The sequence below is a fragment of the Talaromyces atroroseus genome, assembly GCF_001907595.1.
Source record: "Talaromyces atroroseus strain IBT 11181 chromosome Unknown scaffold_3, whole genome shotgun sequence".
NCBI lineage: Eukaryota > Fungi > Ascomycota > Eurotiomycetes > Eurotiales > Trichocomaceae > Talaromyces > Talaromyces atroroseus.
Genome location: NW_017971435.1, coordinates 2240954 through 2253159, shown reverse-complemented (window position 1 = coordinate 2253159; position 12206 = coordinate 2240954). Strand labels below are relative to the sequence as shown.

Below are 12206 nucleotides of genomic sequence, written 5' to 3'. Positions count from 1 at the left end.
TGACACGGTAATTACTGTATCTTGAAATTTTAACTGCGATCCAAACCTACGTAACTCGCTTTTGACCGACGATAATGATATACAAGAAATAGAGGATAAGTATATTTCCTGCATCACCTAAGTATATAATTGATCCCTTCTTTAAAACAAAATCTGGAAAGAGGTATAAAAAAAAATAAGACTGCCACATTTCTATGATTACATGTAAGAAGACACACACATGACACCATTCCCTGTGATTAATAGAGACAAAGAGGGAAAATATGAAAAACCGCCTTTATCCCAGGTTCTCTCAATTATAAAACGTTATCTTTTTTTAAATCGTTCTTCGACCCTTCGACCCCTTCAACGCCGGAAAATACAAGTTGCATCAAGTGCTGCAACGGCAAATCCCCCAAGAAAGAACCAAAAAGAAAGGCAGAAGAAAAAAGGTAGACTTCATGCGAATGTGAAGACACGGCGCCAAACAAGATGGTTGAATGTTGGAAATTCGAGAAAACAAATGCGTCAGAACCACCCCCTTCACGTATTTTATTAGAAAAGATGGGAACAATATACATCGCTGGAATGGAATGTTGATAATGATGCGAGATAGATCGTAGCCGTTGGTCTCCCAGAGGTAGGAAAATGGTATGAGGAAGTTCGGACAGTTACAGTTGAGATGATGTTCTTGTTCTTTTTTTTGTTTTCCCTTTCTTCCGCGTGTAGACGTTGGGTTGCATGATCATGTCTCTTGGGAGGATAAAGGCGGGAGGAGACGAAGAGCGAGAGGATAAGAAGACTGTCCGATTCGCAAGGACGATACCATGTATACGCGCGAGATCGGTAGGGTAGGGAGAACGAGACGACCAAGTCCATGTTCGGTGGATTTATTGCTCGGTCATTTGGTTTTTGAAATAGGCTTTTGCCATTTCATAAGAGGTCCTTTAAATAATTTGGTCAGCATGTCCGCCGCGTCCCCAACCAAGAACGAATCCAAATGAAGAGGGAGGGAAAGAAAAAAAAAAAAAAAAAAAAAAAAAAAAAAAAAAAAAAAAAAACTCACCAGCAAATCGCAGTGCTGGGCATGGTCGAGATAATGCGAGGACGCAGTCCGCGCAGAAAACCGGCCCATCCGAACTGGCGCTTGATAATGGCAGCAGCATTGAACAAGCCTCGCGCCGAGCGAATCTCCTGGTCTGTAGCCAAACCCCGGGTCTGCAACAGCGTCTTTATCACGTCGAGCGGCGTGGTGATTGCAGCGGCCACGGCGCCAGCGAGGCCACCCGCAATACAATGGGTGAACGGATCGTACTCGTTCTTGGGATTCATCATCTTGGATATCGACTCGTAGGCCACAAACTGCGTGGCTGTAAAAGGAACGGTCATGCTGAGAGTCGTCGGGTACGAGACGTAGAAAGCCTGGAGACCTTCGGTTCGATAAACCGTCCTTGCACACTGCGCGAGTGTCTTGTGAACGGAGCCATGGACCTGCATGCGCTGTTTGATCACTATTAACGGTTAGCAGTCATGAATTATTGTAATTTCAAAAGAGATTCATGCTTCATACCATCAAATGGGTTCATGAGGGCGTCGCTAGCAATTGTTGCGCTTGCTCCGCTTAGGGCTATTTTTTTTCCGCCATTCAAGTCAATTTCAACGTCCTTTGCAATTCACAACACCTGAGAAGGCACGCTTGCTTACCAGCAGCAAAGGGGTGATGTCCTTCGGCGTTTCCACCAGCGAGCTCCTTCACGGCTTCATATGTTCCGAAATAGACAGCATGGGCAGGACCAGCGCCCACGATCACGCTCGACACACCCTTCCACAACGTCCTCCAGCCTTCAATTCGGTAAATGGTAGACACCGCATTTGTGATACCGGTATAAAGCCCGCCCGATGTCGGATGTAAAACTTGCATTCGAGTCTGAAAAAAGCCCCCCCAAAAAGGCGCATACTGTGAGCTGACTGTGCCTATCTACCTTTCTGGTCTGATGTTGATGTTGATGTTGCGTACCTTGAGCAGATCAACCGGATACATAACCGAGTGTTCCTGTGTAGAGCACAAAAATCAGACCTCTCCATCTCCAAGCCAGCATTCAAAAACGAGCAGCAAAGAAAAACATACCGCAATCCCCGCGAAAGCACCGGCTAGCATATTTTGACCCAAGCCATAATTCGAAGGAAGAGCTTCATACCTGTGTTATTTCGCGGGTCGGTCAGCAGCAGACTTTTTTCTTTCCCCTTCCTTTTCTGATCGGCAGAGGTTCCCAGCATGTCGTCCTCCAGACATGGCCAGGTCGCACACACAAAAGAAACATGAAACGAAACAATTGACATACTCATATTCCTGTCCTGGGATGTGTTCCGCCATCCGAGCTGCGAATAGCTCTGAAGGCGCAGCCGGAGCCGCAAGCTCAAGCTCAAGCTGACTGTTGACGTGGAGGAAGAAGAGGAGTAGTATCCAAAATAAAAGCCGGATTGGATAGAATGGACAGAAAGGTTTAAAAAAAGAATAAGCGGAAGAAATATAAGCAGATGGCGGACAGGAGGTGCAAGCCGGGGGGGAGTTGAGGTGTGGTCGTGGCGGGAGAATGAATTAAGAACATGAAGAGATGATTTATTTTATTTTCTGGGCTAAGCACGGCCGACGACGTCCACGGCTTCTCCGGCGTCACTACACAGCACACTCTGCTTATCATCCAATACGTATGTATGTCAGTATCCCATGGATGCCTCCGTCTCGCTATCTGGCTGCCTAGATTTTTTTATTATTGTGATTATTCTGCTCCCCCAAGCGACCGTCGCATACGCCGAGGCAGTTTCTCGCCGAAGCCGAGTCCGACAGACACCGGCCCAGAATGCCCAAGCAGGCAACTCCGTCCTACTGATTATTATTATTGCTCACGGCGAGACGCAGTGACTGACTATATATCCAACTTTTTATTCTAGCCTTGAACAGGATTCGGGGCGGGTCGCTACTCTGCTAGACTCAAGTCTTCATTAGTTCCATAGTGACGGTAAATAGTAATACTGTGGTATGTTCCGATTCCGGAGCCAAAGCAGTCTATGCTACGCTTTCATAGTTACTCTCTTGGATCAAACATATATGTATTGCACATCAAAAAGAAAGAAGAAAAAAGAAAAAAAGGTAGTATTTCAGATTGTACGCCGAGTCAATCATTATCACACATGATTGCTGGAGCAGACAGGAACAAACACAAACTGGCTTGAATCGTGGGCTGATATAGTTAGTAGAGAGATATGCTATGAAATAATGCTAGTAATCAAATGCCATCCTAATTAAATGAACCATTATAATTCGACATTGAATTTCCATTCCCCTGCAAATATCGATGTTAGTATATAGTCCAACCAAGTGCAACTGAAAAGGTACGACTTACGTTGCTTCAGGTTCTCCGCTGTATCGCTCAGCAGAATCACCCGTCGTTTATTGCAGTACGCCGTCTTATCGAGAATGTCGACTTTGAGCTCCGCAAGCTCTGCAATCGGCTTCTCGAACATCTCGCTCAGACTCTCAACCGCCATCTCCAGATCCTTCTGGTTGTCCTCAAAAATCTCCGTGAGATTGTTCCGCGCCAGGTAGTACGCAAACGCGTACGTCCATTTGAGCGTCTGGCGGCATTGCTGCAGCGCCTGCGACGCTGTGTCCAGGAACTGCACTTCAATCCACGACATGCCTGACTGCGACTGAAGGCTGGTCATCTTCTTTTCCGTCTTGAGGTACAGGTCCTTGTCGAGTTTGGCCGACTGCTCGTGGTTGGCGTAGCGGTTGTAATAATGCAGATACCGTTCTAGAGACGCCCGCGATCTTGCCTGCGCATCGCGAGCCTCCGATCCCGACTTTTCCGTGTATCGATTGCAGTTATACCAGCTGGTTCCATGCTCAGACCAGAGTCCCATGCACATCCAGCAGAACTCGTATTTGCATTTGCGGCAGGTCATATGATTGCAGCCACCGTTTTTTTCAATTGTCGACAGGCATTTGGGGCATTCTTTCGTATTAGCCGAAATCCAATTTGCCGTCTCGGAGTCGTCCTCGCATTTCTTCAGCCACATCTTGACTAACGAACAAGGCGGCGGCTGGTGATCATTGAGGCCGCATCCGAAACAGAAACTATGCTTGCATGAACAATGCACTGTAGGCACAATCTTGTTTAGATCCCTAGCTTTGACTCCGCAATCTATCGCGAACTCGCAGTTCGGCGCGGGACACCATTTAAGGTTGTCTTTATCGTCGACATATGTTCGAGTTAGTAACGTTTTATATCTGTACGAAAAAAAAAGGGTCAGTTTCATTTCAGACAAAGGACACCACGACAAAGGAACAAATCAATGTCTTACCTATATTTGAGGTCGTCAGACACCAATAAATTCAACGACTTTGAATCCACAATCCGATGGCAATGATCCTGAGGACACTGAATCCTCGCCGCTTCACCCTCTTCCTTGATTTTCTGTTCAAGATAATGTCTAAAACAATCAACGCAGAACCGGTGGCCGCATCGCATCGCATATGTCTCTAAATCTTCGTCGTCCTCGCAGCAAATCGAGCACATGAATCCAGGAACCGTGTCTGTCCGAGGATTCACGTCAAAGCTGTGTCCCAGCCCGGCCTCTTCTAATAGTTCTTCCGACCGGTCCATGTATGACTCTATTAACTTTTCCCTATTCCATCGAGCAAACCGTAGTAAAATTCCAGACGACTCTGGGGGCAATCCAAGGACCGACGAGACTTCTGTTATCTGATAGTTTTGTTCGCGGTCGATATCGGCCGGGCTGAGTACTGTGAAATCCACCTCGTACGGCTTCTTTGTCTTTTGCACAAGATCTTTGTCGTAGGAGAACCCGTTGTCGAACTCGTCGCCAAAGTCTGTTGTCCCATGAAAATAGGCCAGTTAGCTCACTCACTCAAATGATACTTCCACTGTATTGAAGAAGATAATCTCCTACCTTCGCCTAAACTCTCGTCATCGCTATCCTGCGTGTCGAGAAAGTCCTCCTCTCGACTGGAGACATCCGTCATGAAATCGTCGTCGGAATCCATGCTTCGCGTGGTAGTTGTAGGAGTCACGATGCTTGCCCCCTGTTTACTGAGCGAGAGGGGGGCAAGGTCTTTATCTACTTCAGCCTTCCGTGTCCCGGGTGCTGGCGATGGCTGGCGTTTTCCTTGGACGCTCCGTTCCAGCGGCAGCGCCTTGTGATGTTTTGCGGCGCTTGCCGATCTGTGGTTGTAGTTGTTGTTGTTGTCGTCGTCGTCGTTGTCTCCAGGAGAAGTAGTCGTCGCCGCCTCCTCGACTGCCTTCCTCTTTCTCGTGATGGGAGGCGTGGTGAAGGTATTGAGGGGGGGTATCGGGAGATATATATCACGAGCCAGGCAGAAGAGTTATCGGCAGTAACGAACTGGCATCAACTCTTCTGGGAGGAGAACGAACGCTGAACAACCGAAGAAACGGCGAAGGGAGTTTAGTTGGTCGGAGACGAGGCGGCAAAAGGGGGGGGAGGGAAGGGACAGACGACCAATGAAAGACGACGAGATGATTAATCGAGTGAATAGTTACGGGCAGGGAGGCTTCTTATATCAGAATGGCTGACTGCCTGAATCAAGAGTGACGCCGGCGGCAGAAAGAAGGGGTGGGGTTATTAGTCAGTCCTGCAGCGAGTGCCTGCAAAACATGGCATGGAACCCGTGAAATACAGAAACGGAAATAGTTACAGTACGCGCGGTATTTTTACAGCATCGCCACCGTCTTCCATCCAGCTTTTGTTTGTCTTAGACAGAGTATGATATGGGGTGTGTATTACGAGTACGGGTAATATTCAGAGAAAGTCTTGTGATCATGACAGACAAGATGCGACCTATAATATATATCTACAATAGAACATCCATCACTCATCGCTCTCTTCATCTTCATCGTCGTCCTCATCCTCACTCTCCTCGTCCTCGTCTTCACTGCCATCCTCATCGTCGTCGTCGTCGTCATCGTCATCGTCATCCTCCTCTGACGCATTTGCCAACCAGTCCACAAACTGCTGCGTTTGAGCACGCACCTTCTTCATCTCCTCCGTGCTACTCGAGCGCTCATCCGCCCACCACCCCTCAAACGCCTCCTCTTCAATGATATCGAGGTCATACAGTTCCTTTGCCGTGAAAAGCAGGATCGTATCCCCCTTGGCCCGATGGACCAGGTCCTGCTGAATCTGCAGTAACAGATCGATTTGGTCTGTTTTCTGCTCCTTGTTCTTGTCAAACAGACTGCGCTCAACGACGTCCTTGTACCGACTGAACACCTCGTGCACGGCGTCTCCTGCCCCCTTTCCTGCCTCCGTCACTAATTGCGAGATGCGTTTCATAAACGACGACGCTACCGCGCGCCGTACTTGGTAATCTGATGCGTTGGCGCTCATACGGAGACTGACCAGCTCGAGTGCCACCACGTCGGCCGAGACCCCGTCGCGTATGCTGTCATACAGGTTATTCGATGCGTCGTGTTGGAAGTGGTCATGGTCCTCGTCTTCGGAAACCAATGTCCCAAAGCTGTCACTTCGTTGTCCATGGGAGTAGTCGTCGTCGGCTGATATCTCGCTAGACAGTGTGGAGATGGAATCGGTAGAAAGAGACAGTTTAGCCATGTTGTAGACTTTGAATTGTCAGCCAATTTTCCACTTTTTGTAGAAGAAAAAGGGAAGTTCAAAAAAAAAAAAAAAAAAAAAAAAATAACCTACCCAAACCAGAGGCCTCACTGCGGTCATCCTCCTCGTCCTCCTCATCCTCTTCTTCAAGGACATACTCATATCCCCGGCCCTGCGCACCAACAATTTTCTCTTCATTCGCAGGCACAGAGCCATCCTCGCGCGCTGCAACCGTAACCCTCGTACCCTCGCCCACGGTAACTCCGTTGGAAATCTTCACGCCAAAAGACAGCAAGACATTAGGCTCAACCTTACAGTTGTCGCCCACGACAACTCCCTCCGCCACAATCGCCTGGCGAACCTCGGTATTGTCGCCAATAACGGCTCCATCCCAGATATATGCCCCGTCAAGGACCACATTCTTGCCTATTTTGCAATTCCTTCCCAACACCGAGTTCGTAACTGTCGTTCTGTCTCCAATACTGGTCCCCTGACCAATCACTGTTCGCCGTCCAACTATGCACGACCGAGCGAGTATAACACCCTGTTCTTGATATATACTGCCTCGTCTCAGCTCGTATGTATGGCCAGGAAGTAAATTCGTGTCTGGACACAGGGGGTATGTCCACCGCGATATAATATCCTTTGTGACAGCATCGTAAGCTTTCAAGTTCCTCACCCGAGCGGCATAGTGCTCCTTGATAATGTGCGTATGAATCGTCTTGCCGTTCAATTCGTAGTCCTTCAAGACACCGTACAGAAAGTGTTTGCGCGGAGCTTGGTAATCGAAACTATCCGACCACAGACTAAGCACATCTGGCGTACAAATATCAATATTACAATCTATCAAATCTTGGCGAATATCAAGCTCAGCCTGCGACGTAAGGATCTCAGTATCAATAGTCAGCCGGGCCGGCGGCGACAACGACGTGTCATGATGATGATGGTCAATCTCCTCGTAGTGCAGACAGCGGTCTTTAGTGGGATCAACCACAAACACCGGCGAGATGGAAGATGATTTAGTCCGATGCTGCGCACCGGCTTCGCGAAGGACCATTGTCATGATGGCGTTTCGGTCTGTTTGGCGCCGCGCCTTGTGTTTCGCGAGTACCTCGTCGATAGGGAAATTGCTGATGACGTCTCCACTGACTGCGATAAAGTCGCCTGTTATGAGGTGTTTGCCGTCTAGGTCGCGCATGACGTCTCCAACAGAAGTTGATGTGGATTTGAGAAATGTGAGTTTCTTGAATGGTGATGACGGTGCCTTCCATCTTGAGGTACTATAATTGTTCAATAGACCGTTAGTCTATAGCCTAGAAACCGAAATCTGTATCATATCATATCAACCAGACCTGATATGTTTCTCCAGTATGTTAGAGTGCGCTCCGCCATAGAGGAAGACATCCTGCACGCCCGCATTGGCGAGGAACTCTAGCGTGTACTCGATCAAGGGCGTATTAGCCAGCGGCAGCAAACACTAGACAACATTCAGTCAGCTATTGCCTCGCAAAAAATCATTGTTTATTACCCACCCTAGGCTTTTCCAAGGTGAAAGGCTCGAATCTCGTCTCAAAAGTATCTGCAAACACAACAGCCTGAAGGGTCTCCTCGACTTCTTCCGCCGTGTTTCCTTTATGTTTAGATGCCCCTCCTCCTCCTCCGCCGCTGCCGCCTTTTTGTTTTGGACCCATTGCGCTTTCGCTTTTGTTTTAGGTGGCTAGCTAATCAGGAATTTCGCTAAGTTCTTTACGGAGCAGAAAGCATACACGGTGTTTTGGCGCGGTCCTGCGTATCGTGTTGGTAGAGCTTCTTCGGTGCGGGGTCGATGTGACGATGACTCAAGAAAATCGTGAAATCCAGGCACGTAAATGGTCTCTGTAGAGGGCACAAAAAGAGACAAATGTCAACAGAGAGACACAGATACCCAACCACCCAATCTATGTCAGTTAGCAAACAAAGAAAGAACAACGTAAAACCAATGGACCAAATAACCATAAAAAAAAGGGCCAATAATTTGTTTAATTTTGCGGCAGAAAACCAGCACAAGGCGGTGTGTGGTGGAATTCGATGCCTGAGGTATCCGAAACAAACACAACAAATTTTGAGCCTAATCCCTCAGGCACCCATCACAGCCACACTGAATGTACAGAAAAACACGCACGCAGAGGGACAAAAAAAAGATCTGGCCAGAACGTCCACATCCCAAGGGTCCAGCCTGGCCCGTTCCGCGAGTTATTTATATATTTTCTATCTTCCGCCCATAGATCTGTCTAATTTCTATAATTAAGCTGGTTCTAGATCGTAATCTAGAATGTCAGAGACCTCAAACTCAAGGGGCTAGACCGCGCCCCCTGGCCAAGCTGTGTAACTGTCATAGCAAAATTAAGCTTAGACTGCGTTCGTTGGAATATGGTTGTGGTCTAAGCTTTCTGTTATTTTATTTCTACGAACTTGCTTAATACGTAGTCATCGGCATGCACACAGTCTGGTTGAGAGAGATATGAATGAATGAAGGAGAAATGTTACATTCTTCCGTTTTATCAATTATTCTCGAACTCGATCAAGTGAAGATTAATAATTGGTATGAAAAATTAATGCGAGACAAGTTTCCAAAATTCGGTCAATCAAGAAATAAGAAAAATACTGCCCAGGTATATGAACTGAACCGCCTCCTTTCTTTAAACAAAAGAAATAGTAAAATGAAAGAGCCTGAGAGATAAAGAAGAGACCGACAACAACTCCTTATGCGCCCATGTAATGTATGTCTGTCGTATGCGGCTATCCATCTTGTCCGTCCAGGATAAACATTAGTCCAAGGCAGGCGCAAGAGGAACAAAAGCAAAAAAGAAAACAATCACGGCCGTACATTCCACTAAAACATGGAAAATAAAAACAAGACCCAGAACAGCTAACCGTTCTGTTGTCCAGCTATTTGTGGCATCATTTGCGGATTCTGGTACATGCGCTGTCGTTTAGCATAGCTCGCTTCGGGCGCACTCGACATATCAGAGACCTGTCGCCGGTGTTGCGCACGAATCGGGGGTTGGCTGAGCGCCGTTGGGGCAGCCGTCGCATATTGGACCCCGTTTGGGTCAATTGCAAATGCCGTCCCCGAAGGAGTCATTGGTTGCATGTATTGTGGCACCTGTTGAACGTTGAGATGAACGGGTGACATTCCCTGGAGCTGTCCCGGAGATTGCCAGTTGTTCATGGATGCGGCGGGTGACTGTCCAGGCGAACTGTCCTCCTTGATGGATTGCGCCGCCGAGTTATGCGTCGTCATGGGCGTTGCTGAGACAGGGTCTATTGTGCTCGTGGGAATCGTCTTCAGGTGCATCAAGTGTTTTTCGAGCATGTCGAGAAGACTCTTCCTTGTAAATGGTTTTGGCAAGACGTCGTCCATACCTGTGAGAACACAGTCATCAGCAAAGCGTTTCCATAACTCATTGGTTTAATAAGGACATACCGTGTTGGAAGTATAGTTCAATGTCATCCTTGCGAATATTCGATGTCATAGCGATGATTGGCGTGCGATCAAACTGGCGGATGAGATGGCATGCAGATACCCCGTCTAAATTAGGCATTATAATGTCCATTAAAATCAAGTCATATCTCTTGCCTGACTGCATCTTGCTAACAGCCTGCAAGCCGTCGTACTGGTCGATGTTAGTAAAAAGAAAAAAACCCCCCCCTCCGTGTATCAAAAAAACAATGACAAGAGAAGGAACATACAGCATTCTCAATCTGACACTTGAAGGACCCCAAGAATTTACCGCCGATCTGGCGACATGTATCATCGTCTTCAACAAGTAAAATGTTGGGTTGTTTAATCCAGCCCGGATTGACCAGGGCGTTCTTCTTCCGATTATCGGTAAAGGAACGTCGTGGATCAATAGGTTCCGCAGCCAGCTCTTTCGGCGGGATCGAGTATGGAATATTGTTCACATGTTCGCTATACATCGGATCGATGCCATTTGTTGTGCCCACAGGGTAAACCACCGTCTCCAGCTCCCCGTTCATCTTGGTATAGGCCATCGAAGCAGTCGACCCAGCTGAATTTGGCGCGCGAGAGATGCCGTTACGCACAGCAGAAGCTAATGGAGGGGTCGCAATCATCTGTGCCTTTGAGGGGTCGTTCAAATTTTCAAACTGCGCCAAATTTGGTTGTATTTGCGAGTTCATATCGCTCAGGATCTTGGAGGCTTGCTGTAAGGGCGAGGCGGGGAGGTCGTCGGCTGGATTCGGGTTGACGGCCGAACCATCCTGGGCGGCAAAAGCGCCGCTGGCACGACTGTCGCGGCGGTGTCGAGCATCGACGGTGAACAAGTAGTTCATGAAGTTGTGGATGACGTTTTCGTGCTGGAGAATGGTCTTTTGCAAGCGCATGACTTCCTGCATGATCATTTGGGAGTCCACTGAGAGCTGGGCGTTGCGGTCGCTCAGTTGCTGGATTTGTTGCTGTTGGGCGAGGATTTGGGAGTTCATCAAGTCAATCTGCTGCGTCGGAACGGAGTCTTCGCTCATCTGGGCGGGCTTGCGAGGCGCGGGCGCCTTCCTTCGAATGTTGTCCAGCGAGTCCTTGTTATTAGCCTTGAACTCGGGGTGCTTGAATTCCCAGGCCTGTTATCACCGATTAGCATCTCTGGCGACCGCGCGGTGGGGGGAATTTCTTCACGTACGTTCGGGCCATATGGCGATTGCCCTGTCTCCTCATTGTTCTGGCGCACTTTGTGGAAATCATATTTGTTGAGTTGGCGCACAAAGCTGGCGAAGTTGCTGTGCTTGAAATGCTTGGGAAGGATGGTTTTGGTAAATTTTTCACACTGTTATAGGCGGTCAGCCGGATCATATATATTCATCGTCGTCGAGAAGCATACCTCTAGCACGACAAAGCTGTCGTTCTCATCTCCCCAGCGAACAATGTCCGAGTACGACGGATCCTCCAACATCCTACGGCCGAGAGCAGATCAGCCAAACCGTCGCATTGGCAGCGAAAGCCACGCGAAAGAGAGAGTGAAAGGTGGCACCTACTTGTATAATTTGCGGACCTGTATTGCATTTGCAAGGGACATGCATTAGCCACGGTTCTTCAGCGCTGCATGTTATTTGCCTTTCTTTTTCTTTCTTTTTTTTTTTTCCTCTTGTTCTTTCTTCATTTTCTTTTTTCTTTCCACTTACAAAGTCGCTGGAATTACCAGCAGAGCTGGTCCCTGTTGTCTGGCCGTCCATGCTTTGGGGGAGGGGGTTGCGTGTCGGAAGAAAGAGGGAGGGAGAGTAAAGAGAAAGAGCGAGCGCGAGCGAGAGAGAGAGAGAGACACAGAGAGAGGAACTGGAGAGGCGGCGCGGGCCCGGCAAACCCAGAACGATAAACGAACGATTTTTTTTTCCCCTTCTCTGGGCAGTCTTTCTTGCGAGCGATCCAGTAGAAATAGGATACCGAGCAAATAAGACAAGAGGGAACAAAATAACATAAATCAATGATAGAAATAAGTCGTGAATGGTCCAAGGGGGGACAAGTACACTCCGCTATCGATTAACACAGTCAGCCACGAGTCGAGGCCAGCAAGGAGGGG

General features: G+C 48.2%; 3 protein-coding genes across 3 annotated transcripts, besides 2 other annotated features; all 3 read right to left on the bottom strand.

The window, feature by feature from the left end:
- Positions 1-1041: 1041 nt before the first annotated feature.
- UA08_03811 (Mitochondrial RNA-splicing protein MRS3) lies at positions 1042-2353 on the bottom strand (the record flags this gene model as incomplete). Its single annotated transcript, XM_020266152.1, has 6 exons — positions 1042-1490; positions 1550-1606; positions 1684-1936; positions 1997-2032; positions 2108-2177; positions 2322-2353. The coding sequence occupies 6 exons, from the start codon at positions 2351-2353 to the stop codon at positions 1042-1044; spliced, it is 897 nt and encodes a 298-aa protein (XP_020121481.1).
- Positions 2354-3165: 812 nt separating this feature from the next.
- On the bottom strand, positions 3166-8324 carry UA08_03810 (hypothetical protein; the record flags this gene model as incomplete). The annotated part of the gene is made up of 8 exons (XM_020266151.1): positions 3166-3221; positions 3384-4270; positions 4345-4873; positions 4954-5265; positions 5934-6641; positions 6727-7913; positions 7986-8110; positions 8166-8324. The coding sequence occupies 8 exons, from the start codon at positions 8322-8324 to the stop codon at positions 3166-3168; spliced, it is 3963 nt and encodes a 1320-aa protein (XP_020121482.1).
- Positions 5871-5893: a repeat region (Identified by RepeatMasker using a combination of RepBase library and repeat library created with RepeatScout).
- Positions 5894-5997: a repeat region (Identified by RepeatMasker using a combination of RepBase library and repeat library created with RepeatScout).
- Positions 8325-9541: 1217 nt separating the features above from the next.
- Positions 9542-11862, bottom strand: UA08_03809 (hypothetical protein; the record flags this gene model as incomplete). The annotated part of the gene is made up of 7 exons (XM_020266150.1): positions 9542-10038; positions 10100-10289; positions 10366-11253; positions 11313-11456; positions 11511-11583; positions 11665-11681; positions 11812-11862. 7 exons carry the CDS (start codon positions 11860-11862, stop codon positions 9542-9544), a joined length of 1860 nt encoding a protein of 619 aa, XP_020121483.1.
- Positions 11863-12206: the final 344 nt, after the last annotated feature.